This window comes from Neohortaea acidophila (assembly GCF_010093505.1).
Source record: "Neohortaea acidophila strain CBS 113389 unplaced genomic scaffold BDY17scaffold_2, whole genome shotgun sequence".
NCBI classification, from domain to species: domain Eukaryota; kingdom Fungi; phylum Ascomycota; class Dothideomycetes; order Mycosphaerellales; family Teratosphaeriaceae; genus Neohortaea; species Neohortaea acidophila.
Window position 1 is genome coordinate 1,716,151 of NW_022985511.1, and position 25,760 is coordinate 1,741,910.

The 25,760-nt window shown below is 56.7% G+C and overlaps 16 protein-coding genes across 16 annotated transcripts; 6 read left to right on the forward strand and 10 right to left on the reverse strand.

Annotated features, from left to right (window-relative positions):
- Positions 1-55: 55 nt before the first annotated feature.
- On the forward strand, positions 56-1,419 carry BDY17DRAFT_321489 (P-loop containing nucleoside triphosphate hydrolase protein; the record flags this gene model as incomplete). The annotated part of the gene is made up of 2 exons (XM_033736631.1): positions 56-149; positions 209-1,419. 2 exons carry the CDS (start codon positions 56-58, stop codon positions 1,417-1,419), a joined length of 1,305 nt encoding a protein of 434 aa, XP_033593287.1.
- Positions 1,420-1,443: 24 nt separating this feature from the next.
- BDY17DRAFT_245766 (UEV domain-containing protein) lies at positions 1,444-3,244 on the reverse strand (the record flags this gene model as incomplete). Its single annotated transcript, XM_033730660.1, has 3 exons — positions 1,444-2,195; positions 2,445-3,135; positions 3,194-3,244. The coding sequence occupies 3 exons, from the start codon at positions 3,242-3,244 to the stop codon at positions 1,444-1,446; spliced, it is 1,494 nt and encodes a 497-aa protein (XP_033593288.1).
- Positions 3,245-3,448: 204 nt separating this feature from the next.
- On the reverse strand, positions 3,449-5,456 carry BDY17DRAFT_291990 (pyridoxal phosphate-dependent transferase). Its single transcript, XM_033732748.1, has 2 exons — positions 4,299-5,456; positions 3,449-4,106 (listed from the first exon to the last, which is right to left on the reverse strand). Exons 1-2 carry the CDS (start codon positions 5,409-5,411, stop codon positions 3,684-3,686), a joined length of 1,536 nt encoding a protein of 511 aa, XP_033593289.1. The 5' UTR covers positions 5,412-5,456; the 3' UTR covers positions 3,449-3,683.
- Positions 5,457-5,583: 127 nt separating this feature from the next.
- On the forward strand, positions 5,584-7,660 carry BDY17DRAFT_291993 (uncharacterized protein). Its single transcript, XM_033732749.1, has 3 exons — positions 5,584-5,963; positions 6,023-7,226; positions 7,280-7,660. The coding sequence occupies exons 1-3, from the start codon at positions 5,928-5,930 to the stop codon at positions 7,303-7,305; spliced, it is 1,266 nt and encodes a 421-aa protein (XP_033593290.1). The 5' UTR covers positions 5,584-5,927; the 3' UTR covers positions 7,306-7,660.
- Positions 7,660-8,448, forward strand: BDY17DRAFT_343578 (thioredoxin-like protein; the record flags this gene model as incomplete). Its single annotated transcript, XM_033738046.1, has 2 exons — positions 7,660-7,748; positions 7,806-8,448. The coding sequence occupies exons 1-2, from the start codon at positions 7,717-7,719 to the stop codon at positions 8,446-8,448; spliced, it is 675 nt and encodes a 224-aa protein (XP_033593291.1). The 5' UTR covers positions 7,660-7,716.
- On the reverse strand, positions 8,371-9,641 carry BDY17DRAFT_84630 (ClpP/crotonase-like domain-containing protein). Its single transcript, XM_033738764.1, has 3 exons — positions 9,182-9,641; positions 8,961-9,128; positions 8,371-8,907 (listed from the first exon to the last, which is right to left on the reverse strand). The coding sequence occupies exons 1-3, from the start codon at positions 9,482-9,484 to the stop codon at positions 8,551-8,553; spliced, it is 828 nt and encodes a 275-aa protein (XP_033593292.1). The 5' UTR covers positions 9,485-9,641; the 3' UTR covers positions 8,371-8,550.
- A 158-nt stretch (positions 9,642-9,799) lies between these two features.
- On the reverse strand, positions 9,800-10,906 carry BDY17DRAFT_245769 (geranylgeranyl diphosphate synthase 1; the record flags this gene model as incomplete). The annotated part of the gene is made up of 2 exons (XM_033730662.1): positions 9,800-10,229; positions 10,272-10,906. 2 exons carry the CDS (start codon positions 10,904-10,906, stop codon positions 9,800-9,802), a joined length of 1,065 nt encoding a protein of 354 aa, XP_033593293.1.
- Positions 10,907-11,985: 1,079 nt separating this feature from the next.
- BDY17DRAFT_246703 (50S ribosomal protein L30e-like protein) lies at positions 11,986-12,524 on the forward strand (the record flags this gene model as incomplete). Its single annotated transcript, XM_033730750.1, has 2 exons — positions 11,986-12,076; positions 12,142-12,524. 2 exons carry the CDS (start codon positions 11,986-11,988, stop codon positions 12,522-12,524), a joined length of 474 nt encoding a protein of 157 aa, XP_033593294.1.
- Positions 12,525-12,746: 222 nt separating this feature from the next.
- BDY17DRAFT_292002 (thioredoxin-like protein) lies at positions 12,747-13,577 on the reverse strand. The gene is made up of 2 exons (XM_033732750.1): positions 13,245-13,577; positions 12,747-13,195 (listed from the first exon to the last, which is right to left on the reverse strand). Exons 1-2 carry the CDS (start codon positions 13,531-13,533, stop codon positions 12,807-12,809), a joined length of 678 nt encoding a protein of 225 aa, XP_033593295.1. The 5' UTR covers positions 13,534-13,577; the 3' UTR covers positions 12,747-12,806.
- A 7-nt stretch (positions 13,578-13,584) lies between these two features.
- BDY17DRAFT_292003 (uncharacterized protein) lies at positions 13,585-14,519 on the reverse strand. Its single transcript, XM_033732751.1, has one exon. The coding sequence runs from the start codon at positions 14,350-14,352 to the stop codon at positions 14,023-14,025; it is 330 nt and encodes a 109-aa protein (XP_033593296.1). The 5' UTR covers positions 14,353-14,519; the 3' UTR covers positions 13,585-14,022.
- A 1,290-nt stretch (positions 14,520-15,809) lies between these two features.
- BDY17DRAFT_292006 (uncharacterized protein) lies at positions 15,810-16,081 on the reverse strand. The gene has a single exon (XM_033732752.1). It carries the CDS (start codon positions 16,041-16,043, stop codon positions 15,858-15,860), a length of 186 nt encoding a protein of 61 aa, XP_033593297.1. The 5' UTR covers positions 16,044-16,081; the 3' UTR covers positions 15,810-15,857.
- Positions 16,082-16,546: 465 nt separating this feature from the next.
- BDY17DRAFT_84695 (uncharacterized protein) lies at positions 16,547-17,791 on the reverse strand. The gene is made up of 2 exons (XM_033738765.1): positions 17,720-17,791; positions 16,547-17,661 (listed from the first exon to the last, which is right to left on the reverse strand). Coding segments are annotated over exons 1-2 (921 nt in total). The 5' UTR covers positions 17,722-17,791; the 3' UTR covers positions 16,547-16,742.
- A 75-nt stretch (positions 17,792-17,866) lies between these two features.
- BDY17DRAFT_84706 (endoplasmic reticulum vesicle transporter-domain-containing protein) lies at positions 17,867-19,541 on the forward strand. Its single transcript, XM_033738767.1, has 3 exons — positions 17,867-18,667; positions 18,727-19,303; positions 19,381-19,541. The coding sequence occupies exons 1-2, from the start codon at positions 18,019-18,021 to the stop codon at positions 19,263-19,265; spliced, it is 1,188 nt and encodes a 395-aa protein (XP_033593299.1). The 5' UTR covers positions 17,867-18,018; the 3' UTR covers positions 19,266-19,303; positions 19,381-19,541.
- BDY17DRAFT_84699 (uncharacterized protein) lies at positions 19,503-21,232 on the forward strand. The gene is made up of 3 exons (XM_033738766.1): positions 19,503-20,346; positions 20,402-20,685; positions 20,770-21,232. Exons 1-3 carry the CDS (start codon positions 19,740-19,742, stop codon positions 21,040-21,042), a joined length of 1,164 nt encoding a protein of 387 aa, XP_033593300.1. The 5' UTR covers positions 19,503-19,739; the 3' UTR covers positions 21,043-21,232.
- Positions 21,214-24,002, reverse strand: BDY17DRAFT_292011 (uncharacterized protein). The gene has a single exon (XM_033732753.1). It carries the CDS (start codon positions 23,684-23,686, stop codon positions 21,353-21,355), a length of 2,334 nt encoding a protein of 777 aa, XP_033593301.1. The 5' UTR covers positions 23,687-24,002; the 3' UTR covers positions 21,214-21,352.
- A 155-nt stretch (positions 24,003-24,157) lies between these two features.
- Positions 24,158-25,516, reverse strand: BDY17DRAFT_292015 (cell division protein Cdc14). Its single transcript, XM_033732754.1, has 2 exons — positions 25,090-25,516; positions 24,158-25,028 (listed from the first exon to the last, which is right to left on the reverse strand). Exons 1-2 carry the CDS (start codon positions 25,331-25,333, stop codon positions 24,391-24,393), a joined length of 882 nt encoding a protein of 293 aa, XP_033593302.1. The 5' UTR covers positions 25,334-25,516; the 3' UTR covers positions 24,158-24,390.
- Positions 25,517-25,760: the final 244 nt, after the last annotated feature.

Consider the following 25,760-nt stretch of genomic DNA (forward strand, 5'->3'; position numbering starts at 1 on the left):
TACCGATACCGACCTACAGCACCATCGCCTCCACGGCCTGACACATCTCCCCACCATGCCCCGCGACCCGCTCATCGGGCTCGTGGGTAAGCCGTCGTCGGGCAAATCCACCACCCTCAACAGCCTGACCGACTCGTCGTCCAAAGTGGGTGCGCCGTCCTGTTCAAAGCCCATCTAGCCCTCCCCACTGACCCGGTTCGCCGCGCAGGCAACTTCCCTTTCACCACCATAGACCCCAATCGAGCCATCGGCTATCTTCAGATCCCATGCGCTTGTTCGCGCACCTCCCTACCTGGCAATGCCGGTGCACCTCCGCCGCTGCAGTCCCGATGTAAACCCAACTACGGCGCCTGCCAGCAGGGCACGAGAAGCGTACCCATCGAACTCCTCGATGTCGCCGGCCTGGTCCCCGGTGCTCATCAAGGCCGGGGCTTGGGAAACAAGTTCCTCGACGATCTCCGGTCCGCCGACGCCTTGATTCACGTCGTCGATGTTAGCGGCACCACCGACGCCGAGGGCAAGGCGACCAGAGGTTATGACCCCAGCCAAGACATCGCATGGCTCCAGAATGAGATTGTACGCTGGATCCACGGTAACCTGACACGCGAAGGCAAGTGGGCGAGCATCAAGCGCCGCCACATCGCCGTCAAAGCCTCGTCTGTCGAAACGCTGCAAGGCCAATTCTCCGGCTACGGTGCAAACAGTGCCATCATCTCTCGCACTCTCGACCACGCCCACGTCAAGCATCCCTTGCAGGACTGGGACGACCCAACGGTGGAAAGGGTGGTGGAGAGCTTCGTCGAGACCAAGTTCCCCACCGTCCTAGCCTTGAACAAGATCGACCACCCCGATGCGGATAAAAACATCGCCAAGATCGCCAAACAACACCCTCCCGAACGGCTGGTCTTGTGCTCTGCAATATCAGAAGTCTTCCTACGCCGGCTTGTCAAGCAGAACTATGTGCGGTACATCCCCGGCTCTGAATTCGTCGACACGCACGAGGATCTTCTCGAGATCAGCGAAGAGGAAGCGGGTGGATTGAAAGAGCTCGACGAGAAACTCAAAACACGCATCGAGAATCTCAAAGACATGGTCCTGTATCGCTTTGGCAGCACCGGGGTCAACCAAGTGTTGACTCGCGCTTCGGAGGTGCTGGGGCTGGTACCCGTGTTCCCCGTCAAAAACATCAGCACCTTCGGCTCGGGTGAGCCAGGCGCGGCAGGTGGCGACCGAGCAGCGGTCTTCCGGGATTGCTTGTTGGTGAAAAAGGGAAGCACAGTGGGCGATGTGTACAGAAAAATTATGGGCGATGCGCCGCTCGCTTTCACCGAGACGGTAGGCGGGGTGAGAGTGGGCGAGGAGGATGAGATTCAGGCGGGAAAGAACGATATCCTGACATTTCGGGTTGGGAGGGCATGACATGCAAATCTCGACGACCACCCCTTAATTAGTCTCCAACCCCAAGCCTCTGGCGCACTTTCTCGCCAACACCATCTTCAAAAAGCACTCCCTCCCCAAAGCCCTCATCTGCCTCACAAAATCGTTACCACCCACCCTTCCCCGATCCACCGCCTTCTGCAGCACATACATTGCCTCCCTGCACGCCGCCTCCTCGGCACACAGCGTCCAAAGCTGATTCGCCACCATGGTCGGAGCGATCAGCACTTCGTCAATCGGCGGCGGCGGCTTCGACTTCGCATTGCTAATCGTGCGATCGCAGTCCTGAATGCTTCGGCGGAGAATGGCTTCGTTGGAAGCGAGGACTTTGTCCAACTGGTCGACTTGCCGGATCTCCGCCTCGAGGCGCTCTTGTGCTGCGCGGAGGGCGTGTTGTTGGGCTTGCAGAGGCGCCATGGCGGAGAGGTTCTGGTGCACCTTTCGCTGTGCCTGTTGGACGAGGGTCTCGGAGAGCGCGTGCAAAAGGTGCTCTTTTTCCGGGTTCGGTGGAATGGGTGGGGCGGGCACGGCTGGGCCTGCATCAGGAGGCCTAGCTAGTGCAATGTCGAAGGGATCGGAGAGAAGATCTGGCGGTGGTTGCTTTTTGGCCTGGGGAGGTGGTTCTTGAGGCTGCGGGCCTTGAGGATATGTCTGCTGGGGCACGTATTGGGGCTGAGGTGGCGCTTGCTGATACGGTTGCTGAGGGGGGGCCTGAGCGTGGTACTGCATTCGAGGTGGTGGCTGCTGCTGTGGGAAAGCTTGTGGTACTTGATAGCCTTGTGCCAACGGCGGTAGTTGGGTGTGTTTTGTTACAGGCAGCTCAGAGTACCCATTTGTTGGCGACAGCGGCGATACAGGACTTCTGTCATAAGGCGGACGATGCTGCTGCAATGGTCCTTGTTGTAGTCGTTGTGGATCCGGGAGCTGCGGCAAGGGCGGGCCTGGTGGCGCTCCACTCCCGTATGTCTGATACTGCTGAGGCGAAATTGGAGCTCGAGATTGTGGACTAGCTCGATATCCCTCTTGTCTCGGTGGAGCGTCTCGTTCATGCGGTAGGGGTGGTAAAGGAGGCCCATTCGGTCCTACGTCTCTCGATGAGCTGCGCTGCGGCCATTGCTGCTCATCCTGGCCTCCGGGCTTGGGAGGGCGTGGCGGAGGCACATCTCCACCGGCTGTGGGCTGCACTTCCACACTACCGATTCGTTGCTTCGGCGGTAATGAAGGTGGTGCCTGAGATGCACCAGGCTGCGGCGGCGGAGATGGGCGGCCTATAGTCCTCTGATACTGCTGTTGTTGGACTTTGCTGATGACCGGCGGCTCCTTGGCGAACACTTGTTGCAGGAATTCGAGGAACTCCGCCACGCTCGCCCGATCCCACATGTTTGCCCAGTCTCTTAAGTATGGATGGTATACTCTGCCGTCTACTCCGACGTGTTGACCCGCTCTGATCATCATGTCCGTTCCCGGCGTAACGTACACTGTGGGCGGCTGTTGTGGATAGAGCTTTGGGATCCATAGCTTCACGGGGAATCGATAGACGGTGCCACGAAATGAGACGGGTAGTGTGCCGGAAAGAGTGAGCAGGAGAGCAGATGCGCCCGTCTCGGAGGTGTACACTTCGGTTCGCGGGCTGAGGGAGGGATATGCGGCGAGGGTTCGAGCGGTATCGGTGTAGGTGCGCTGTACATCTTGATATTCCTGGAGGCCAAGTGTGAGTTGGATGCATGGCATGCGGCACGCCAGGGGGACGACACACATGCAATACTTTGTACAGCCACGCAAGCACTTGCTCGGGTACTTGCGCCATGGCGGGGGGCGTGGGAGACGCAGCGCATACTAAACAGCCGACGTCTGCAGTGTCAATCGCATCATTTCGGTGGCCGCATGGTCTCGTCAGTCGTTAGGGCGCAGGTGGAGCGTTGGGTGCAGCGGCACGTCTGCGAGCTTGTCCGCGGAGAGTGGAGGATTGACGAACGTGAGGTCAAGCATTGTGCCAAGCAAGCGGTTGCCTCCAACGCCAAAAAGTCCACGTCATTCAGCCTTGCAACAGCGAGGACAGACGCGAGGTAAGGTACATGACGGAATCAATTGATACACGCAAGGCAGTGATACGAAGGTCACTGAGGTTTATACACAACCAGTTCATAAAGCTTTTACATTGAAGAAGAGTAGCGCGCCCAGCCCGAATAAGCAACGACGCCCGCCCGCCCTCGAAGCACACCTAGTCATAAATGTCAGTCCGCCGTTCAATGCTGCGACCATTCAATCGTGTTCAGATCCACGCCCTCCTGTACCAGCTCCCACAGAGGACTCAGCTCTCGCAAGAATGACACGCGCTGCTGTACGGCTTTCAATACGTAGTCAATCTCCGCGTCGGTCGTGAACCGGCCGATTCCGAATCGGATGCTGCTATGTGCGCTCTCGTCGCTGTTGCCCAGTGCTCGCAGCACATACGACGGCTCGAGAGATGCAGATGTACATGCCGAGCCGGAGGAGAGGGCGATGTCCTTGAGCGCCATGAGAAGCGATTCGCCTTCCACGTATGCAAACGACACGTTGACGCAGCCGGGGTAGTGGTGAGATGGATCACCATTCAGCGACGTGTGCTCCATTCCCAAGAGACCGTCGGTGAGTTTTGTCGAAAGTGCTGCAATGCGTTTGCTATCGTACTGGACGGACAGTCAGCTCGTGCTCGCGGAAGTGAAAGATCGCCGCAAGTGAGAGGGAAGGGGCGCAATCATAAAATCTGCTGCGTTCAGCACGCCGAGTGCGTCGGTCAAGACGCCAGCTCAGAAAGCCATGCATGTGTAAAGCATATAATCATTCGAGGAAACACGAGACGAGCGAAGGGAAACACGTACCTCCATCTCCTCATTGCAGATTCGCGCCGCCTCGCCCATGCCGATGATGAGCGGCGGCGCTAGGGTGCCTGATCTCAAGCCACGCTCCTGGCCGCCACCCGAGATGATCGGGTCGATCCTGACCCTTGGCCGCCGTCGCACATAACAAGCTCCGATGCCGTTTGGCCCGTAGATTTTGTGTCCGGAAAGCGACATGAGGTCCACATGCATCTCATTCACATTGATGGGGATCTTGCCCACGGCCTGCGCTGCATCTGTGTGGAAGTAAATCTTCTTGCTGCGACAAAGCTTTCCAATCTCTTCAAGTGGCTGCACCACCCCAATCTCGTTGTTCACCGCCATGATGGACACGAGACACGTTTCCGGCCGCATGGCCTTCTCCAGCTCTTCCATGTTGATCAAGCCATTAGATTGCACGGGCAGGTAGGTGATGTCGAAGCCCTCGTCCTGTAAATGCCGACAGCTATCCAGCACGCATTTGTGCTCGGTCTGGCAGGTGATGATGTGGTTCTTCTTGCCGCCCTTCTTGAAGAAACGCGCAACGCCTTTGATGACCATGTTGTTGCTCTCGGTGGCGCCGCTCGTCCAGATGATCTCCTTGGGATCTGCACCGATGAGGTCGGCGACGTGCTTCCTCGCCTGCTCCACCGCCGAGTCCGTCTCCCATCCGTAGGCGTGTGTGCGAGAGTGGGGGTTGCCATACAGGCCGGTGAAGAAGGGAAGCATGGCGTCGAGTACTCGTGGATCGGTGGGGGTGGTGGCTTGCATGTCGAGGTAGATGGGCCGCGTGCCTTCATCCATGACGGTGGCCTGTTTCAGAATGGCGGCCGACGGACTCATCGCCGCCTCGCCACCCATCCCAGAGGCGGGCAGCTGTGTTTGGCCGGAAGCCAGGCCAGTTTGCTGGATGAACGACTTCTGCTCCTGTTGCATAGTCTTCTCCACGGTGACCGTTGCTTGCTTGGGGCTGCTCTCCGAGACGTAATTCCGCCGAGTGGGAGCGAGAATGCATGCTCGAGGGAAATGGGTGGCGGCGGGAGATGAAGCGGTCGCGACGCGGCGACTGCATTGGCGCAGTGCCTGTCGCGCTGCCTTGGGTGCTGTGTGAGACATGGTCGCTGATGTGGTGATGATAGAGGCTGGAAAGAATCGTGCTCGAGCCAGAGTTTGTTCGTGAGATTAGATTGATATCGGTGACGGCTGGGAGGGACGGGATGACTGATTTCTTAGTCAGCCGGTTCCCGTCGATTCCGCGCCGCTGGTGAAGACTGGACGGCGCGGATGACGTACGCGGGCGGGCCGAACGGTGGTGTTGGCAGCAAGGTGAACGTGTGGAAGACTGCAAGGCAGCGAGGTTTCCCCTTCCCCCCACGCACGAGCCTGCATCGGACTCCCTAAGCACAACGAATCTGCACTCATCACACTCACCGACTCCACGCACGCGCTACGAGGCCAGAACGCGCCGCGTTCCGGATTCAAGACCACGCGTGCGGAAATTCACGCACTTCATCCCTGCCCTACCGGCACACGAGTGTCACAGTCCGAGTCGCGTTGCCTGGACTAGGGAGTGCGTGTTGTGGCCCGGCTCTCCGATCCACGACGTGGTGAACCACGAAGAGCGGGCCAGACATGAGTTGGAAGGGCTTTTCGAAAGGCGTGCACCGTGTGAGTATCAGCCCAGCCGCGCCCGACATCGTGGGCCAAGACTCACGCCGGAACCGCAGGCACCGCAACAATTCAAGCAGAAGTTCAATCTCGGTGAAATCACCAAAGATGCCGTCTTCATGGACGCCGAGCGCCGCTTCGCCGAGCTCGAAACCGAGACCAAGAAGCTGCACGACGAAAGTTCGCGGTACTTCAAGTCCATCAACGACATGCTAGACCATCAGATTGAATTCGCCAAGGCGGTGGAAGAGATATACAAGCCCATTTCCGGCCGAGCGAGCGATCCCAACTCCTTCGTCGACGACGTCGGGAATCCAGAGGGCATTCGCGCATGCGAAGAGTACCAGACGCTCGTGCAAGAGTTGAAGGAGAGTTTGGCGCCCGAGCTGGAGCTCATCCAAACCCGCATCGTCGCCCCGGCCGATGAACTCATGGCGATCCTGAAAGTTGCGCGCAAATGGACCGTCAAAAGAGACCACAAGCAACTGGACTACGACAAGGAGAGGAACAAGTTGAAGAAGCTCCAGGACAAGTCGGATCGCTCGGCAAAGGACGAGAGCGCTCTCTACAAGACCGAGAACGCCTACGAAGACGCCACGCAGCAATACGAAGATCTCAACAACCTCCTCAAGCTGGAACTGCCGCAACTGTTCGAATACGAGCGCGAGTTCATCCAGCCGCTATTCCAATCCTTCTACTACATGCAGCTCAACGTCTTCTACACCTTGCACGAGAAGATGCAGGCCATCGACATTGGCTACTTCGACTTCACGCGTGACATCGAGGACGCCTTCCAGGAGAAGCGGGGGGACGTTCAGGCGCAGGTGGAAGCAATTCCCGTGGTCAAATTCAAGACGACCGGGCAGCGGCGACCGCCCAGTAAATTCCAGAGCAAACTCGCGCTGGAAAATGGGCGGACAAGCTCTCCCACCGGCTCCGTCCCTTCGACCCGGCGATTAACGGTCGGCTCTCACGACACTCCCCCTCCGTATTCCCCGAACGGCGACCTCGGCCGATCGGCCAGCACAGGCAGTAGCATGGTGGCAGCGGCGAAGGCCAAGCCTCCCCCTCCCAAACCGAAACCGAGTAGACTTTCTGGCGCCCCGGCTGCGGAGACGGTGACGGCGATCTGGCCGTACGAAGCGCAGGCCGAAGGCGACCTGACCTTCAACACGGGAGACGTCATTGAGATTGTGCAGAGGACGGAGAACGTCAACGAGTGGTGGGTTGGACGGATTGGAACGAGGCAAGGGCAGTTTCCCGGTGAGTCGTACCGCTTCGTCCCGTCCACTACAACCGCTAATATATGGGGGTAGGAAACTATGTCGAGCTGAACTCGTAGCGTGGGTTTCGGCACACGGATTGATGGGACTGAGACACCCCGTATCTGCTTATAATGCTGCTCGGTGCGCGTGGCAGCGGGCGAGTTTTGCAAAGCGATTGGCGTCTAGAGGCTGGATACGGTGGGAGAGGGGTCGAGTAGACGGTCTCTGGCGTAATTTCATAGCGAGCGCATCCCAGCAACGTAATTGACACATCGAATCGACGAATTCGTGTGCGCATCTCAGTCTTGGACATGCGACCGCGAAGCACTTGTCAAAAGATCTGCCAGGTCCGCTTCCGCGTCATTTTACCCGTCTCGGGAAGGAAGGTGGGGTTCTCCAAAGTGAATTTGAAATCCAACCACAGTGGCAAACTTCCCTTCGACCTTTGTTCATTTACTCTCCATTCATTAACTAGTGACGACGACAAGATGGTCTACGAATCAGAGATCCAGTTTACCCTGTAAGCGGTGCCCGTTGAATCGGCATGAAACTGCTGCAGCATTGACCTTGAGCCCAGAGACACAATATGCCCATGGACCTACCTGGCCAAACGCCGGCTCTCCAAGGCATTGTCTCAACTCCCAGCAGACTGTCCCGTCAAATTCACCACAGTCTACAAGCCTTACCAGCTGTTCCCTGAGGCCTCGCAAGATGGCCAGGATAAATACGAATGGTACAAGACGTTCCGCTACAACAACAGCGACGACCTGATGCAGAAGTACACCAAGGTCATGTCGTCGTACGGCGAGCCCGAGGACATCAAGTTCAAATTCGGCGGCTCCGTGGCCAACACCACGCACGCGCACCGACTGATTCAGCACTACCAAGAAACCAAGGGGCCGGAGACGGCAGACCGGATTGTGGACAGCTTGTACCGGCAGTACTTCGAGGAGGAGCGACATCCATCTTCCGACGACACTTTGCTACGGGCGGCGACGGAGGCGGGAGTCGACGAGGGCGAAGCGAAGAAGTTCATCGAGGACAAGGATGAAGGGCTGATGGAGGTGAAGATGGCCGTTCGTCAGCAGGCGGGCAATCAGGTTGACGCCGTGCCTTACATCGTCATTGAAGGCAAGCGGCGGGACATGCAGCTCGAGGGAGCGAAGGAAGTGCAGGAGTATGTGTCGACGTTGAACAAGGTCATCAAGGAGAGCGCATAGCTTGTTATTTACGTGTAATCTGACATTAGCGCGTAACGGTCATCGTTCTTCATTGAGAGCGCGTCCCCCATCTTGGACGTTGCGATGGCGATGCAAGCATCCTCACAACTTCGAAAAGTCGCCCGACCTGCCAGCTCCACCAGAGAACCTCCCAGCACCGGCGACTCCCTCGCGTCTCAAACAATCCAGCCCTCCAACGAACTCAAACTTCAATGCCTCCTCCAGGCTCCGCGCGTTGTACGTGGCGTTGTAGCAACTGTCCCGATCAGCCTTCATGCACTCGTACGGAAACTTCAGCAGCTGCTGGGCAATCTCGAGCGCAGCATGTACCGCCTTGCCCTTCGGGACTACTCGGTTGGCAAGCCCCATGGCAAGAGCCTCTTGTGCCCCAATCGGGCGCCCGGTCAGGATCATGTCCAGCGCCCTTCCCAGCCCGACGATCGCTCGCAGTCTGACGGTCTGGCAACCCGTTAATTCTCCTTTTCCTCAAACGACAGAGGGGAAGCACTGACTCCTCCATCTAGTAGTGGCACGCCCCATCGGCGACAGAAGATGCCGAAATGCGCATCCTCTTCCACCACTCGTATGTCGCCGATCAAGCTCAGCTCCGTGCCTCCCGCAACAGCCCAGCCTGCCACGGCGGAGATGACGGGCTTCTTGATCTGCAAACGACTAGGTCCCTAGCGAGCCTTGAGTGCTGCGAGCATGCAAACCAGCTGGAGAGTCAACATACCATTGGCCCGGGCGTCCTCGAAGCATCGTTCGGGTCAGTGTTGGGAATGGGCGCGGACAGGGTGGGAGACTCCGAGACCGTGTGCAAGTCGTAGCCGGCGCAGAAGGTTCCATTCTGGCCATGAAAGATCGCGACCCTGGCCGCCGGGTCGTTTTCAAAGTCGATGAAGGCCTGGTAGAGCTTGAGAGCAGTGGCGGTGTTGACTGCATTGTGGCGATGCGCGCGGTTGATGGCGATGACCGTGATTCCGGGGACCGGATGCGAGACCTGCACGGCTTCTGGCTCGGGATCGCGGGCTGCCATTGTAGATATGTATTGAAGAAGCTCCGGTCGAATAGAGTACAACGGGTGGATCTGTGGTGGTTGGGTAAGAGGGACAGAGCTCCATCCCACATCAGCCTCGGTTGGTGAAGCTCAGGTAATTGACATTCAGCCTTGCCCCTCACGTCCATTCCATCGGGCCCAGATGGGGTATGATACCGTGCATAATCAGGCGGATGCTCGAAGGAGCACGATTAAAGACTACAGGAGGTGCCTGAAATACACATTACAACTTGACAACAGCCATACATCGTCAGCGTACATCCAACAACGTCACAAAGAGATCGCGGTAGTCCATCAACCCATCGATTGACTGTTCCGTTCATGCGTCCTTCGATCGACGGAAAGCTTGTCAAGCACTTCTCGAATGCCGTCGCCCCGACCCCTGCCATTATCGACCTCGTCGACAAGCTGGACAGCCTTCCGATTCAGGCCCCTGATGACCCGGCGCGTGTATGAAAAGCTGCCCGTCTTCTCCATATAGTTGACCGCGAATCGCTTGACATCATCATCTTGCGTCTTTTGCTTCAGGATGTTGAGGAGCACCAGGTTGCTGGGGTCGGAGCGAATGGCGTGGATGATGGGAAAGGAGAATTTGCCCTCGGTCAGGTCTTCGCACAGTCCTTTATTGGCGGTGTAGACCGTGTCGGACAGATTTTTGTAGTCGTCGAGGATTTGGAACAAAAGGCCGATGGTATTGACGAGCGGGATGTAATCGACCTGATCGCTTTCCGCCGCTCGCTGGCCACTGGAGGCGAAGTTGTAGGACGGCGATTCGGCGCACATCAGCTTGATGGCGAGACGGAACAAGCCGCCGGTTTTGTTGCCCACCATCTCAAGGTAATCGTCTTCGCTCGGGCATGTCAACGTGTCACGCCAAAACAGATCCATCCCTTGCCCTCGATGCAGGTTGAGGAGCTCCTCGGTGTAGATGCGCACGGCTTCGGGGTTGTTGAGTTTCAGCAGATCCTGCAAAGCGCAAAAGTAGACGTAGTTGGCGCTGTTGATGGTCTGCGCAGTCCCAAAGATGCTATGAGCCACTGGAATTCCCCGGCGCAGTAAAGACGAGTCTTCGACATCGTCGATGAGGAGGGAAGACGTATGTAGCATCGCTACCACGCCCGTGATGATGCGCAGGGACGAGGGCGGGACCTGAAGCCATGTGTTGAAGCCGGTGATGAGCAGTGAGCGGATGTCTTTGCCCGGATGCGATTCGAGGTAATTGTAGGGAGACCTGAGGATGTTTTCCTTCTCGCCACTCCAGCCCAAGGATCTCCCGGAGACGAGATCTGCGCCGACGCCGCTGTGGAGGGGATCAGACTGCAGGGCCGGGGCGGCGAAGGCGTTGGAGACGGCTGGCAGAGCTGCGATGGTGTTGCGGTTGGGCGACCGACCTTGAGCCATCCATTCTCTTTCATCGATCTCGGGATAGCGTTTGCGGTGCTCTTCCGGCACCGACGCCATACTCCTGTGCTTACGCGGCGTCTTTGTGGGACTGGAGGTCTTGTCGCCGTTTCCGATGGAGTTGCTTCTTGAGCTCGTGCGGATGGGGACGGTGGCGGGGTTGACGAGGGAGTTGATGATGTGGGTTGTAGTGTCGCCCGTGTCTGTGTCATCGGGGAGCAGGACCTTGTAGCGACTGTTCGAGTCGGGAGAGTATCTGGGCGCGGAGGAGCTGCTCGCCTCAGCGGCTGGCTCGTCCACGCCGTTCAACACCAGTCGGCCCGAACTCATGGACTGCTGGAGTCTGGAGGAGTTAAGTCATGTAACAGGAGTATGGATGCGGGAGTGGTGGGGTGGAGGAATCAGGACAGGGTGCGAGGGGAGTGCGAGTGGATGGTGATACATCTCAGACATGGCGAAGCTGATGCCCAGGTGTGACCTGTGTTGGAAGTCTAACCAGAAAAAGAGGCGCCACTTACTCTGGATCAAGGAAGAGGTTGGGCGATGTAGCTGGCTCACCAGAGGGTGCCACAGCCTGCTCTTTGGCGTAGACCGGCTATCCATAGAGCGGAGGGGGTTGACGGTGGCAGTGGTTGGTTGACGGCGTGAGGCAGCTGCAGCAGCATCATCGCAACTTGAATGCTTTGCCTGACTCGCGCACTTCCCCGTGGCTTACCTAAGCCGTGCATCCGTCGCCAAGCAAAGCTTAAGGCTGCAAGAGCTTCCGGCTTTTTTCATCCGCAATGCCTCGCACATAACACCTCTTCCACCCGTACACTCCCCACGCTCCGTACCAACTCATCGCCATGGCCAAAGACAGGAGCGACGCAGACAAGAAAGAGCGCAAGGAGAAGAAGGACAAGAAGCGTAAGCTGGACGAGGCAGACGAGGTGGAGGTGGTCGCGGAGAAGAAAAAGAAGGACAAGAAGCGAAAGTCCGGCGATGGTGATGTGGTGATGGGTGCCGCCTCCGATGCTGCAGTAGCTGTCGTCAAGGAACAAGACGATGAGGACGAGGATAAGAAGCCAGTGGCCGTAAAGATGGCCGTCCCTCTTGCCGCCATGGTTCCATTCGCGAATCCAATGTGCGACGACAAGACGCAGAAAAAGGTGCTGCGCAGTGTCAAGAAAGGTTTGTCATTCTTTGAACAAGACACGAACTGGAGAGATCTACGGAGACTAATGCGATCTGCACAGCGGCGAAACACAAGTCACTCAAACGCGGGGTGAAAGAAGTCGTCAAATGCATTCGAAAATCGCCCCTAGCCACCCCCTCCACTTCCGCGACCGCCCTCCCTAATGGCATTGTCGTACTCGCCGCCGACATCAGCCCCATGGATGTCATTTCACACATTCCCGTCTTGTGCGAGGACCACAACATTCCCTACGTCTACCTTCCGAGCAGAGCGGAGCTGGGTGCGGCCGGAGCCACGAAGAGACCCACGAGTGTGGTGATGCTGATGCCAAAGGGCAAAGATGTCAAGGGCGATGACGGAGCGGAGTCGAAGGAGGATTGGGATGACGTCTACCGAGAGCTCCACAAGACGGCTATGAAGCTGGGGCAATATGTTCGAGTTTAGATATGGATGGTCGTGGAAGGAGATCTGAATTATCGGTGCCGGTGAAGGACTTGATGTCGAATTCCAATCCATCACATTCTACCACAGCGGTGGATATTGCACTGACTGGAATGATTGCCACGCTGGCAGTCGGGAAATTGACTGTTCACCCTAGCCAGGGACGGCGTGAGCCGGGAACGAGCAGTCGGAAGTGCATCGAAAGAAATCGGGTATCATCACGTAACAACTGCATGCACTTAATCTTTCAATTAGCCCCCCCCCAGCTCATGTGCCTCCACATTCCTAGCTCGTAGTAGGCGCAGGCGCCTCTTTCGTCGGCGTGGGCTTCGCGCCCTTCTTCAACTCCTCTTCGATCGTCGCCTTCAAGCTTTCCGGCTTGCTGGTGCTGGCCCAGCGCTGCACCACTTTGCCATCCCTGCCGATCAAAAACTTTTCAAAATTCCACTTGATCCTCTGCATCCCCAGGAGACCTGGCTTGGCCTTCTTCATCCACTCCCACACAGGCTCGACGTTGCCTCCATTGACGTCCGTCTTGCCGAGCACTGGGAAGCTAACGCCGTAATTGACCTGGCAGAAGTTCTGCACATCGTCATTGCTGCCAGGTTCTTGCCCGCCGAACTGGTTGCAGGGGAAGCCGAGAATCTCGAAGTCGGGGTGCGTGGGCTTGAGTTCTGTGGATGTCAACTCGTGGATCCAAGCAGAGGCAAACCCAGGCCTTACCTTTGTAGAGCTTCTCCAGGCCGGCGTATTGAGGAGTGAAGCCACACTTGCTGGCTGTATTGACAACCAGCACGACTTTGCCCTGCAGGTCTTGCAGGGAGTATTCATTGCCTTTCTTATCTTTGGGCTTGAACTCCCAGAAAGTGTCTGGCTTGGCCGCCATCGTTGCGAGTGTCTGTGTCTGTGCGAACCTGTGGAAGGAATGCGGTTGATGTGGTCCGATAGACTGCGTAGCCGGTTGAATGTGTCGAGCAAGGGCGAGGAGACGACGGTGGTAAGACGGTGGCATATAAGGTGGCGGAGCGAAGACGCAATAATAAACTTGAAACGAACATGAGTCGTTTCCAAGAACGAGAGTGGCAAGTCCCTCGGCATCTTGAGCTTCCGTCCAGGCTTAGGTAAGCTTCGCCGCCGGTGCGTGCTTCAGTTGTTGCATGTGCCTGATGCCTGAGGACTCTTCTGCTTCACCTCCACCGCCGGTGGTCTCTCTGCATGGCACATGCTACGACCGCCAATATAGGTATACACCTGCCTTGCGTTCTTCAAAATTCCCTGGTGATTGTCTGAATTGCCGTCAACGTATGGAGAAAAGAACGCTACGATGCAACATACTATCACCACGCAATCCAACTCTCCACCTTGCTCAACTCTTCAGAAATTCAAACAATGTGTCAACTTTCATTCAGTGATACAGTACCGAACTGTCTCCTTGCCCGACGTGCATGTCACACAAGAGCCCGACATCTGCGGTCCGCACAATGGTCCTCATTCCGTGAACTCAGTACCGACACGCGGAGTTTGGAGGGTAGCCACCCTGGCGCGTTGGGGGTTTCAACGCGCGCGAAGACCTGGGCTTGGGACGTTGAGCCGGCTGGGCTGAATCCAACGGACTGTTAGGCCTCCTTTTGGATCCGCGGCTCTTCGACTGGATTGCCGCCTTCCCCAACGCCGTACCGGCCGGTGAGGGATTCGCGGTGTCTTCCTTGTGGTCATGCATGCGTTTCATGTGGTCAAAGAGGTTGTACCTCCTCGGAAAGCCGTTACCAGGCTGGCTCCGGTCGCAGCCGGCATAATAGCATTGGTGTGGACGTTCGCCGTGCCCGTACATCCCATGTGCTTCCCGTTCGTGGCGCAGGAGGCAGGCGGTAGAGGAGAACGCCTGAGTCTGACAGGCGTCCTTGTTACAGCGGAAGGGCTTCAGGTGCGAGTCGATATATTTACTAGGCACATGATCAGAGTCAGCGCACGATACGATCGGACCAAAGCCAAGGGGGGACGGAGCTTCGTACTCGTAATTGCACTTGAGTTTGGTGGACTTGTGCTGACAGCCCTCCATGTCTTTATATGGGCACCGGTAAAGTCCATCTCGGCCGGGCTGCACGCGATAGTGGAAATGCGTCCGGTGACGAGCTTCATCAACCTCGGCCGCTTGGTTGCTCTGGCCTCGCGGGTATGGTCCAACGATCGGTTGATCAACCATGCCATTCACGGGTCTCCGTACGCCTCGTCCCCGATTTGCCGACAGAGGCTCGACGGCATCCAGGCCGTGGCAAGAGTCTGCATTCAGGTTGGTGCGATTTTCAACAATTTCGAAGGGCTCCTGCTTGTAGGTTGAATGTGGCCAACGCTCCGCCACGGATGCTTCGCCGTCTCCCAAATGGATGCAAGCGTTGGCCCTCACAGCAGGTGCGGCCGAACCGGTACTACTGGCGCGTTGGGTAGGTTCCTTCTTCATCCTGCGGCAGTCACCAACATTGTTGCCATCTCTGGCCACGGAAGTCTGCAACGCGTAGGACCCGGGGCTGTGTGGGTTGAGCGGACGCTGCGATCCATAGGTCGGTTGACCAGAGCAATCAAGGGTATTGGGTCGCGGCTGTATGGGTCGCACTGCTGCAATATGCGCATGAGGTCCACCATTGCTGGGATGTGGAGCCTGGCCCATCCGCGCGTCATCCAAAGGGATCGGTTCCGTGTAGAATGTTGAGGCATGGCAAGAGCCAACCCTTGAACATAGTCCATTCGGACCTTGAACATAGTGGATCGCATAGTCCGGACTCACTTGGCCGGCAGGCTCAGCGTGGCAGAACGTCAATGCGGCTTGGTCATCCTGATCTGGAGAGGGCATGCCATAAAAGCCGACAGAAGGTAGTATCGCCTCAAACTCGGAGGGGACATGGCGAGTCGCGTCAATTTGGCTTGAATAGCTCAAATTCGGCGAACAAGCATAGCTCAAATCTGGAGAGACGCCTAGGTCTACAGATCCATCGAGGACATATGGCCATGCGCCGACACGCGGTACTTGAGGATCCAGCTCCGGGAACGGTATATCAAGGGGAAATCCATCATCCGGGGATGGGTACTGCAGCGTGCTGTGGTCCATTGCATGTCCAATCGTCCAATCGGCTGGCGACGACCTTGGACTCAATGTAGATCCGCTCATGTCAGGGGAATCCAATGAAGAAGAGTCAGAAACGCAATCCGAGGGTTCCGAAAACGACAATCCAATGGGCTGCTGTTGTTCCTGGAGGTCAAGGAGGTCGTAGCGGACCAAAGCCTCAGGCCAGCAATGATGGTAGGCGGCCTCGCTGAACGACAGGTGTGGTCAGTGTGTGCTCAAAAGCCATGTAAGGCAAATGCATAAAGCAGCAACGTAACAATGCAACAACGCAACGCTCTCTGCGTAGTATCAGTCGATAATGCTCTGTCCGCATGATAATTGAGCTGGTCGTACGAACCAAGAAAGTCCAGCTGGGAAAATTGATCGTAGTACAGCAGCCAGCCGATGCGCGATCCGATCATGGAAGACAGAAAGACAGGGGCTCGAACGGAGTTGCAGATGGCCTGAACAATCAGCCTGCTCTGCAGGAGTGTGTCTCGTTGCGGCGCATCAGGAGTTTTTTGGGATCCAAAACCTTGACGGACACAGCACAGCTTCCAATGGTTTGGTAAAGCCGCTGGAATTCGGCCCCCATAAAACAGACAGTCACCGGAAGGTTGTGCCCGGAGTGCAACAAAAGACAAAAGACGTATCTCTTCCAGAAGGTGCAGTAGGTCCAACAAAATCGTGTCCAACGGGCACATCTCATGCATGGGTCCATCCCGCGTGAGCTGGTATGCTCAATCATGCGATCCTCATGGGTGCAGCTCCCGTGCGAGATCCCTGATCCAAATGGTCCGAAACTCATCCAACTGGCTTGATCGTTGGACAACCAAACCAAAGGGCGAATCCAGATGGTGTTCTCGCCAGCAGACCGGACTATGTAGCATTTCTGCCCTGACATAGGCATGAACGTCGGCCACATCGTCGCGAATCTGAGGACTCGCGCTGCGGAGAGACAGGGGTCATCAAATGAGCCAGGCAGTGTCCGAATGATGGCCTGGCCTGAAAGCGGGAACACGCGAAAAGCAGACAAAGCATAGACTTCACACGATGTGCTCGAAACAGAAGCATGCGTTGAACGATATGCAGAAAAGTAGTACCTGGAGTCCACGTTGTCCTCACGGGTGTGAAAGGTCATCCTGGATCAATCCCGGCGGCACGCCACAGGCTTTCCAGGAAGCAGGTCCGAGCAGAAACACTTGCACAAAATCAAAACAACGAAAAGGCAGAATCCGCGACAAGGGTCGGTGGAGAGCACGGGACGGCCGGGATACGTTGACGTTGGCTTCCAATCGCTGTATATTGTAACAGAGCACAGGATCAGGAGAGAAAAGGGAGACAAGCAGAGGGTTGAGAGCTTCTTCGGCGGGGAAACGCGCCATGATATCTGTGATGCCATTGAGAAGAAAAGGGCGCAAAGCCGAGAAGGCTGCGAGCAAGCTTGCGCCGACACAGAACGGCGAGGTGGGGAAAGTGGCATCCAACCTGCCAGTCATATGAGACCAGCTGAGAGAATCTGCAAGATTGTTATTAGCGCGGTGATAGCAAAGATGAGCTGCAGCACCGCTCAGCTTGACCATCGCGCTATGTGCCGTCGCATCTTCCATTTCACCTCTGCCAGCTGCACAAAGAAGTGCTGACAAGGTCCTAGCTGCAGCTGCCACGTCAGGAAAGCCAGCCTCCGTCATGCACGTGGACGCAAAGAGGCGTGGGGGCAAGACCCCTGCAACAACCAGGTGGTCTCCGATGCATACGAGAGGTGCAGGAAGGAGAAGACTATTCGCTTGCTGAATGGTGTGGCTCTGCACGCGCTGTGCTGCTGGACCAATCGTGCCGTGCGCGGAGGCTTCTCCGTGGACACAGCGAAGGATCTCCCAGCAGCAGGGGCCGAAAGTTGGTACTGTGGTACAGTGAGCTGGCACGAATGATCGCGATGCGGTCCCGAGAGGAGTGGTGCACCCCCACGCAGGCAGCCACATAGCAGACGGGACCGACAGATGGCACTCCTGTAAGGTCTGGACCTTTGAGAGCCGTCGCCTGTTGGACACGACGCGGGAATGAGCAATAGGGTGCGGAAAGGTGAGGTGGGGTCAACATTTGGTGAGGCTAACCAAGGCCTCAGGCCCCCAAGGCCCCCCCGGCTCCCGCTGTCAACCGTCAACCGTCCCGTGGGGCCCGGTCCGCGAGCCCCGCAAAGGCCCGCGAGGCCCCTGACGCCCCATCCAGCGCCAGCAAGAGTGGGCCGGGCCGCCGAGCCGCCGGGCGCTGAGATTGAAAGTTGTCCGCACGGTATGCGCACGTTGATGAAGGCGGCTGCTGCAGGTGACTTGTCCACCCCCGATGCTCCCGCGATAACACGCCCTTGCCACTGCGGACCTACCGCCTCTCCTTGCCATGAACGGTTTCTCGGACAAGGGTCTCGACGAGTCCGACTTTGGCGGCGATGCAAAGTCGGCGCGCGGCGTCGTCCAGGCCTTCGATGCCTTTCCCAAGACCAAGCCGAGCTACACGGAGAAGACGTCGACCGGCGGCGTCTGGACGGTGGTGCTGATGTGTGCCAGCATCTGGCTCGTCGTCAGCGAGCTCGGCCGCTGGTGGGTCGGCAACACCACCCACTCCTTCTCCGTCGAACAAGGGGTTGGGCGAGACCTGCAGGTCAATCTCGACTTGGTCGTCAAGATGAAATGCGAGGACATCCACGTCAACCTGCAAGACGCCTCGGGTGATCGCATCATGGCCAGACAGGCATTGACCTCCGACCCTACCACCTGGCTTCAATGGGCCCCTGCCCCCGGGCGCAGAGCGCCGGCTCGAGAGTCCCGCACTGATGGCCGAGAATATTTGGAAGAGGATGTGCACGACTATCTCGGGGCCACTCCGGACAGCAAGAAGTTCAAGAAGACGCCGAAGCCGTGGAGGGGATACCCTATCGACAGTTGCCGGATCTACGGCACAATGCACACGAACAAGGTGCAGGGCGATTTCCACATTACCGCCAGAGGCCATGGGTATATGGAGTACGGACAGCATCTGGATCATAGTGGTAGGTGGCGTGGTGTATGTTCCCTGCAAATTTGATACTGACCCCGTCCGCAACTGCAGCCTTCAACTTCTCCCACTACATCAACGAACTCTCCTTCGGGCCATACTATCCGTCTCTTACCAATCCTCTCGATGACACATACACCACCACCTGGTTCAACTTCTTCAAATACCAGTACTACGTTTCCGTTGTCCCCACCATCTACACCACCGATGCACGCGCTTTGAAGCAAATAGACAAGTACCATGAGTCTCCTTCCTCAGGCTCAGACGGGCTCGGCCAATATCCGGGCCGCTTGAGCAAGAATACAGTCTTCACGAATCAATACGCCGTGACCGAGCAGCACTACCAGGTGCCCCAAAATCAAGTTCCCGGAGTGTTTGTCAAATTCGATATCGAACCCATCCTTCTCACAATCGCCGAGGAATGGGCATCGGTCCCTGCACTGTTCATCCGACTGGTGAATGTTGTCTCGGGAGTTCTGGTGGCTGGTGGCTGGTGCTTCCAGCTTAGTGAATGGGCCAAGGACCAGCGGCGACCTCGGAGGCAGGCGACGAGCGACGGCATTCTGTTTGGCAATGAGAAACAAGGTCTATAGAAGCTAAGGTGGACGTGTCCATTTGCAATCTGTATTGAGTACGTTATCCCTGCATCATTCTTTCTTGCCAATGCAATGAAGGCGAGCACACCTTTACGTCTTACAATGCATGTAGCAGCACCGGCCAATGAGAGCGCTACGCTGACGATTGCGAGCGTCTACATACCAGAGCGTCAAGCTTAACCACCGTCCATGAGGTATAGCTCGGCTGTTACAGCGAGAGCAACGCCCTCATTCGCCATGTTATACAACATTCGCCGCGCCGCGCAAGGAATGGTGACAGCTTAGGAGCATGGTATCACATAATGCGGGCACTTGTACTGCACTTCGCCAGATATATTTTGCTCGACCTCCTATTTCCTGGCCTCCCGATCCATCATCCTCCATACTCCCGCTTCACGACCATCGTCACGCCCAATCGTACGCAAAAGACTTTATCGACAACCAGTCAGCATATCGACCGTCCACACTGCGATGGACTTTGTCTTCCAAGGCCGCAAAGCTGCAAGCTACGCTGGCGGTGGGCACCCGTCCAACCATTTTGCGGAAAAAGAGCCTCGCTTGATTTTCATGTCTAAAGCCTCGTCCAAGGACTTGACGAAAGGTCTGGATTCCACCGGACGTTCAAGACTCTGGATGTGCAAATATTTGTGCGAAGGCAGTTTCAATCATTTCCTCCACGCTGCAGACATCAAACAGGCGCACGATTTCGACATGAGTGGCTACGAATTCGACGTAGATCAAAGTCCACTACTCTGCAACATCGATGTTGCGGAGCTGTTCGCTCTCTTGATCACCATCTTCCCGAACATCAGCGTGAATCCGAGCGGCGATGCAACGAGTACTGGCAAGGTCCCGCTGATCAAAGGTCTTCGCTGGAAAATGCTTGAAGGCTGTCTCATTAGCCATGCGCTTAGTCTGGACATTTGTATTGCCAACAACGTTCCAATCCGCAAAGATGCTCGTACCGTATCCCGCCTGTCTCCAGAAGAGAGACTGAAGACATGGTTCCATTTGTACTTCGAGCTGGATCCGCAAGCCTCGGTGGGTATGGTTGGGCTCTGGGGTCTGTTCGAATGGGGTACGTCAGCTCAATCACGTTGTATGCACAACCACGCGCTCACATTTGAGAGTAGCCTTTCAACCCTATCAAGGCAAGCTAGCTCCTATTGACGAAGAGCAGTTCGTGAAGTGTCTTTTCAAGACCTTCCCGAACGTCAAGATGGTTTCGGTCACGACCCACTACGCCGTTATCCAAGGGCTGGGCGTCAACTCTAAGCCCATCAAGGCAGACCAGGCACTACAGTCGCGGGCGCGAAAGAAGGTTGAGTCGCTGATAAAGAAGGGGCTGATCGCGCCGCCCAAAACGGAGTTTGCAAGAAAGCTGCTTGAAGATCCATTGTTCAGCCACTGGCTTGACGTGAGTATCCACTGCGCTGGAGATACTTTCGCCTCGGCGCTCTCCATGAGGTATGCAAGTGCAGACACTGACACATGGATCTAGGAGGGCGGAACAGAACCCGATCCTATTGCCGAGCGCCTCCCACGGCAACGGACCGAATCCCTCGCAAACCAGTCTCTGACGATGACGAGGCTCTCACCGAGGAGGACGAGGATGAACCCGAGAGTACCCAAACTTACACCACGCGCAACGCGGCGACGGAGATTGAAGCTGCTCGTGCGCGATACCTGGCTCAGCCTCCACCGCCAGTCTATGAGTCGTCAGCCTCGGAACTGCCAGCCAGTAAGCGCAGACGGTAGTACGGTACTGATGTGAGATACCAAGAGCATTCAAGCTCGCCGTTGGATGACTTGGCTACAGCTCTAATGCATTTCGGATGGCAAAGGGCATCAATGTCAGTACTCGCGCGGACTCGCAGTCCATCTGACGATCTCGCGACTACCCAACCAACAGCATAATGTAGAGACGCTTCACTAATCAACACACGCATTCATATCACTCTTGTTCTAATGTCCTCGACTATCATACACTCCTCGTCAATGGTCATATAATACAGTATCATCATGTCGTCCAGCTACAATCGCACCAGAAACCTCTTGTACACCTCTCCTCCTGCCCTTGGTGATTACACGTCAAATGTAGTGTTCATGGGCGTAGCAACGCCAACCTGCAAGAACAAATCGTCCCCTCTCTTCTCCGGTGTCATCTTGGACCTCCACCCTGGGTCTTCGAAGCTGGACTTCCGCGGTGGCAGTGAATGTGGAGTGTACTGGGCCGTGTTGGATGTGACTTTGAGCGACCGCGGACTGTTGCGAACGGCTTGACCGTGGCCGACCGAGGGATGGTCCCGGTAGTTCACTTTTTGAGCATTGCGAGATCGTTCCTTCCGATGCTCGAGTGGCTTCGAAACGGCCTTTGCAGGGACAAAGTTGGTGCCTGGGATTTCCAGCCGGAGATCAAGACTTTGCGCCGCGCTACTGCCTCTGCGTTTCGCTGCGAGCGTGGAGCCGCTGAGGGACGGGCTTGCAGTGTTAATCGGACGGATGGGCGTCACCGGGCTTTTGAGCGGCCATTCCTCCTCTTGCTTCTGCGGATTCGGCGAGTAAGCACGATAGACGTGTGGTGACGGCTTCGGCAGCGTCCGATTGCTAGAAGACTGTTGATTTGTCGGGGATGCCAGCATGGAGGGAAGTGATTGAGGAATCGTCTGATTCGTGCTCCTTGGGATCTTGGGATAGCGTAGGTCTGCGATTGGTGATGAGCTTTGGGCGAAGGACCTGTCACGTCCCGCAGAGAATTTCTTGTGGTCTTTATGCGGTCGAGCGGGTTCTTCGAGATCTGTGCTTTCGAACGAAGTATCTGAGCCAGCGGACTCTCTTTGTGCAATCGGTCTCAGGCTGCTTGAATCAGGGATCTTGATTTTCGAGGGTGCCGCTCTTCGTCCGTGAGATACACCCCTTGACTGAGAAGGACGACCCTCAATCGGGATTGGCGGAGTAGTCACGCCGGCCTCCGGGCTGGCGTAGTAGTTCAGAAAAGAATCCCTGGATCTCGAGCCTAGCGGGGTCCAAGCTGATTGCTCGTAAACACATCCTTCTCCGCCTGTGTCGGCATGAGCCTGAAGTGCCCTCGGGGATGGCGCACCCCGCTGTGGTCGCGTGGACGGTATTGCACCTGCATTTGGCAGGGGCGCACGGATTCCTGGTGATCTCATGGGAGACTTCAGAGGTGGTCTTGGAACCGGTCTGGCTGCAGATCTGGGAATGTCCAAAGACAGTGGCGGAGGTCTGACGTTTGGCGATAGTTGCTCTGGGAGCACAGCAGACGGTTGCGGTCTCTGCATCGGTTGTTGATAGGCGGGAGAATTTTGTATCGCTCGCGGGTTCGGAGGCAAACCAAACCCGTTGAATCGGGGGGCAGTGATTGATCTTACCTCGCGTGGTAGTAAGTCTGAAGCATTGTCGGTTCTGGCGCGTACTTGTTGCGGCTTGGGGGAAAGAGCCATAGTTGCATTCTTTGGCAATAGCAGTGACAACGCCCGAGGGTCTGGCTGCCCTTGTTCACTCCTTGGCAAATTGGTAGGCTGTTCGTCGACTTGTAAGGGGTGTTCCGCGGAAGGTAGCTGCCAAGTCTGGTTTGCATCCCCATGATTCATTGGGACGCCCAGAGGTTGTGGTAAAGTGGGCTCGCGGGCAAGCAGATCGTAGATGGGTCTCGCCGGTGGAGAGACTGACGGACGCTTGTCGATGAAGTCGTAAGAGTTTTTCTCGGTCTCGTTTCTGTCGTCCTGCCGCTTCTTCCGCCGCCGCAAGAAGATCCAGAGCACAACGGCAGCAATCAGTAGCACGGCGCCGCCTAATGCGGCAACTACGATTCCCACGGTTTGAGAGTTGTTCAGTCCATGCGGGCTTGCTGTGCGTGACGTAGCAGCGGCAGCAGCCGCACTGGCAACAGTCGAAGACGTGGCCCGCGTGGAAGCTGGGTGGAAGGTCTGACTTGCCCGGAAAGTTTTGATGCGTGAAGATGAGGGTACGGTGGCGGAAGAGATGGTCGAGAGGCTTCTCTGAGTTTCTGTTGCCGATGAAGTTTCCAGCCTTGTCGTCGTTGGTGCAACGAGGACCGAGAGCGTGGGCAGTACTGCACTGGTTTGAGCAGCGCAGACATCGTAGAGAGCGGTGGACTGGCTCGGAGTCGCGTTTGAGCAGTCCTCGTGCAGACACAGGTATGCGAGTTCACCAAGCGTGAAGCCAGCCGAGCTGTAAGTCTGGCATAAACATGAGAAGCCATTCCCGGAACATTTGTACTCTTCAGCAATGTATGTTGAGAGGCACTGCTTGGCGCAGTTTGGTACAGCTTCGCGCAGCTGCGGCGGCAGGAGCGTGGAGGAGAGGGCTCTGGCGACTACTGGCGTTGGTGTGTGCTCGTTCCTTGTTAAACTAGACGGCCGGTCCAGCGGCATGGTCTCGTAGGGGTTGGCATGTGGCGTTAGACTGCACTACGCAACGAGGCTCAAGACGTAGAAGAAGTACATAGCCACCGTCCAGTAGCACGAAGAAGCGAGGAAATCAGAAAGAAAGTTTTAAAAAGGGAGAAAGAACGGAAATGGGAAGAATTGAAAGCGAGTTGCGGTGCTGCGGTGAATATAAACAGCGCTTGGAGGCGGGTGGGCGATATTTCAGACAATGACGAAACGGATGCTTACCATCGCGCGGCCACCCTCGTTCACGAGTGGCCTACGTGCTGCAATGAATGGGGGATAGGCGCCGCGGTAGATGGCATCGACGCGCAGTAGCGAATGAGACTGGGAGTGTGGCATGAGGTTGGAGGGCGCGTAATAGAGCGCTCGGACCACCACCCTCGCTCTTGCCGCAATCGGTCGCGCGCCGTCCAATTTTGGAACAGCCGGTTGAAGCGTCATCTACCGTGTTGTCACTTATCACCAATGATGATCTTGGGTACGTCTGGCTGTTACTTCGCTGGGATACCCAGTATTCGGACATGTTCGTGAGTGAATACAGTCATGGTTCGCGGAATGAACAACCCGACGGGCACATTGACCCGGCGGACGCAGAAAGTGCATATACGCAAGACAGCCCTGCCCCCGAACACCATGCTTGCTGAAGGAACACGAAAGCAGAAAGCAACCCAACACCACACCCTTTGTCATGCGGATACCGCGCCGAATGGAGAGCTCTCTTGCAGATCATGAACGAGGTCCGCAACATTGCTGAGATAGCGGCCCAGCAGCTGCTGCTTCTCTTCCATGCTCCTCTTCCCCGACGGCTCATCGATGTCCATCCGTCCACCGCCACCGCCATCTCCGGAATGTGTCCTTGCGTGTCCGGGCACGTTCCTGCCAAGCTTGCTCGGATTCCGCTGCAGGACTGCAGTGTTTGGCGCACTGGCAGTTGTGGTGTGGACGGATTCGGGCAGCAAGTAAAAGTACAAGAATTCCAATGTCCGCATCCTGACTTCCTTCGTTGCGTTGCGGCTCTTGAACAGGCTGGTGACGGTGAGTAGGCCATCGATGCTCTCGAAGGTGCGGGTATTCGCGGGGCAATCGAGTAGTGCTGAGACGAGGACGAGCAAGGCTTGCGACTGCACCTTGGGTGGGTTTGTGGAATCGAGGAGGTCGAGCAGGAGGTTCATGTAGTCGGCGCGGTTGAACAGGCATCTCGAAGGGGGGTGTAAGAGCAGGATGCCGTGTAGGAGGTCGAGGGTGGAGAGGATGAGGAGGTCGGTGTGCGAAGGGTTGCCCATTCCCATGAGGCGCTCTAGGGTGGAGATGAGGCGTGAAGCGACTGTTGGACCGTCATCAGTATCAGCGCTGTGCGACTCGTCCGTCACGCGGGCTGCACCCACTGTTCCATTGAAAGCCTTCCTGCAATCGGAAAAACTCGCGGAACGCAGCGTCGTTCTTCAGCTCGCCCAGCTTCTTAGGAGGGGGATGCTGTTGTTCGGCCAGCGCCGATGACTTTCTCTGATGTGCGGCTCGTGAAAGACATATTTGCGCCAACAGGCCTTCAATCTGCCGTAAGCCTTTGCGGATGCGTGTCGTGTCGCGGGAAGAGATGTTGTCGAAGGAGACGGCCAGAAAAGCCTCCATGCTGCAGTCTGTGCGGCGGATGCGAAGAGAATGACTATGCTGCGAGAGAGGGGGAGTGTAGATGCATTGCAGAGCAGAGATGGCACCGCCTCGTGCCGAAGCGAGGTGAGGTGTGAGATGAGATGCATCACTGTTGGCTGCCAGAGCAACGCCCGCAGAGCCGCAATGATGACTAACAGGCAAACCCGTTGATCGGCTCGGGGCGGGCGGCCGCGGGCGCTAGGGCCAAACACGCGCTGCCTTGTACCGGATTGGGAGGCCGAGCCGTGCACGTGTCCCCATTTAATATCCACCATAGAATTTTCTCGACGATATGAAGAGTCTGTGCTCGTTGGGGATGGCTCGTGTGTGAAAACGGGGGAATGGGGTCGGCAAGGGGTCGCGCTGGGGCGGCGAAGGTGTTCGGGCCTCAGATCCTTTTTATTTC

Excerpts from the sequence above, each read along its gene's own strand:
- BDY17DRAFT_292011 (XM_033732753.1), bottom strand. The coding sequence starts at position 23,686 with ATGCCGCTGGACCGGCCGTCTAGTTTAACAAGGAACGAGCACACACCA.
- BDY17DRAFT_291993 (XM_033732749.1), top strand. The coding sequence starts at position 5,928 with ATGAGTTGGAAGGGCTTTTCGAAAGGCGTGCACCGT. Across the intron at positions 5,964-6,022 it reads TTTCGAAAGGCGTGCACCGT|GCACCGCAACAATTCAAGCA; the intron begins GTGAGTATCAGC and ends CCGGAACCGCAG. Across the intron at positions 7,227-7,279 it reads GAGGCAAGGGCAGTTTCCCG|GAAACTATGTCGAGCTGAAC; the intron begins GTGAGTCGTACC and ends ATATGGGGGTAG.
- BDY17DRAFT_291990 (XM_033732748.1), bottom strand. The coding sequence starts at position 5,411 with ATGTCTCACACAGCACCCAAGGCAGCGCGACAGGCACTGCGCCAATGC. Across the intron at positions 4,107-4,298 it reads TCTGCAATGAGGAGATGGAG|TACGATAGCAAACGCATTGC; the intron begins GTACGTGTTTCC and ends CTGTCCGTCCAG.
- BDY17DRAFT_84699 (XM_033738766.1), top strand. The coding sequence starts at position 19,740 with ATGGACTTTGTCTTCCAAGGCCGCAAAGCTGCAAGCTACGCTGGCGGT. Across the intron at positions 20,347-20,401 it reads CTGGGGTCTGTTCGAATGGG|CCTTTCAACCCTATCAAGGC; the intron begins GTACGTCAGCTC and ends ATTTGAGAGTAG. Across the intron at positions 20,686-20,769 it reads TGTTCAGCCACTGGCTTGAC|GAGGGCGGAACAGAACCCGA; the intron begins GTGAGTATCCAC and ends ACATGGATCTAG.
- BDY17DRAFT_292015 (XM_033732754.1), bottom strand. The coding sequence starts at position 25,333 with ATGGAGGCTTTTCTGGCCGTCTCCTTCGACAACATCTCTTCCCGCGAC. Across the intron at positions 25,029-25,089 it reads GGAAGGCTTTCAATGGAACA|TCGCTTCACGCCTCATCTCC; the intron begins GTGGGTGCAGCC and ends ACGGTCCAACAG.
- BDY17DRAFT_292003 (XM_033732751.1), bottom strand. The coding sequence starts at position 14,352 with ATGTACGGGCACGGCGAACGTCCACACCAATGCTATTATGCCGGCTGC.
- BDY17DRAFT_292006 (XM_033732752.1), bottom strand. The coding sequence starts at position 16,043 with ATGATCGGATCGCGCATCGGCTGGCTGCTGTACTACGATCAATTTTCC.
- BDY17DRAFT_84706 (XM_033738767.1), top strand. The coding sequence starts at position 18,019 with ATGAACGGTTTCTCGGACAAGGGTCTCGACGAGTCCGACTTTGGCGGC. Across the intron at positions 18,668-18,726 it reads ACAGCATCTGGATCATAGTG|CCTTCAACTTCTCCCACTAC; the intron begins GTAGGTGGCGTG and ends CCGCAACTGCAG.
- BDY17DRAFT_84630 (XM_033738764.1), bottom strand. The coding sequence starts at position 9,484 with ATGGCAGCCCGCGATCCCGAGCCAGAAGCCGTGCAGGTCTCGCATCCG. Across the intron at positions 9,129-9,181 it reads CGAGGACGCCCGGGCCAATG|GGACCTAGTCGTTTGCAGAT; the intron begins GTATGTTGACTC and ends AAGGCTCGCTAG. Across the intron at positions 8,908-8,960 it reads TGCCACTACTAGATGGAGGA|ACCGTCAGACTGCGAGCGAT; the intron begins GTCAGTGCTTCC and ends ACGGGTTGCCAG.
- BDY17DRAFT_292002 (XM_033732750.1), bottom strand. The coding sequence starts at position 13,533 with ATGCCACCGTCTTACCACCGTCGTCTCCTCGCCCTTGCTCGACACATT. Across the intron at positions 13,196-13,244 it reads CCTGGAGAAGCTCTACAAAG|AACTCAAGCCCACGCACCCC; the intron begins GTAAGGCCTGGG and ends TGACATCCACAG.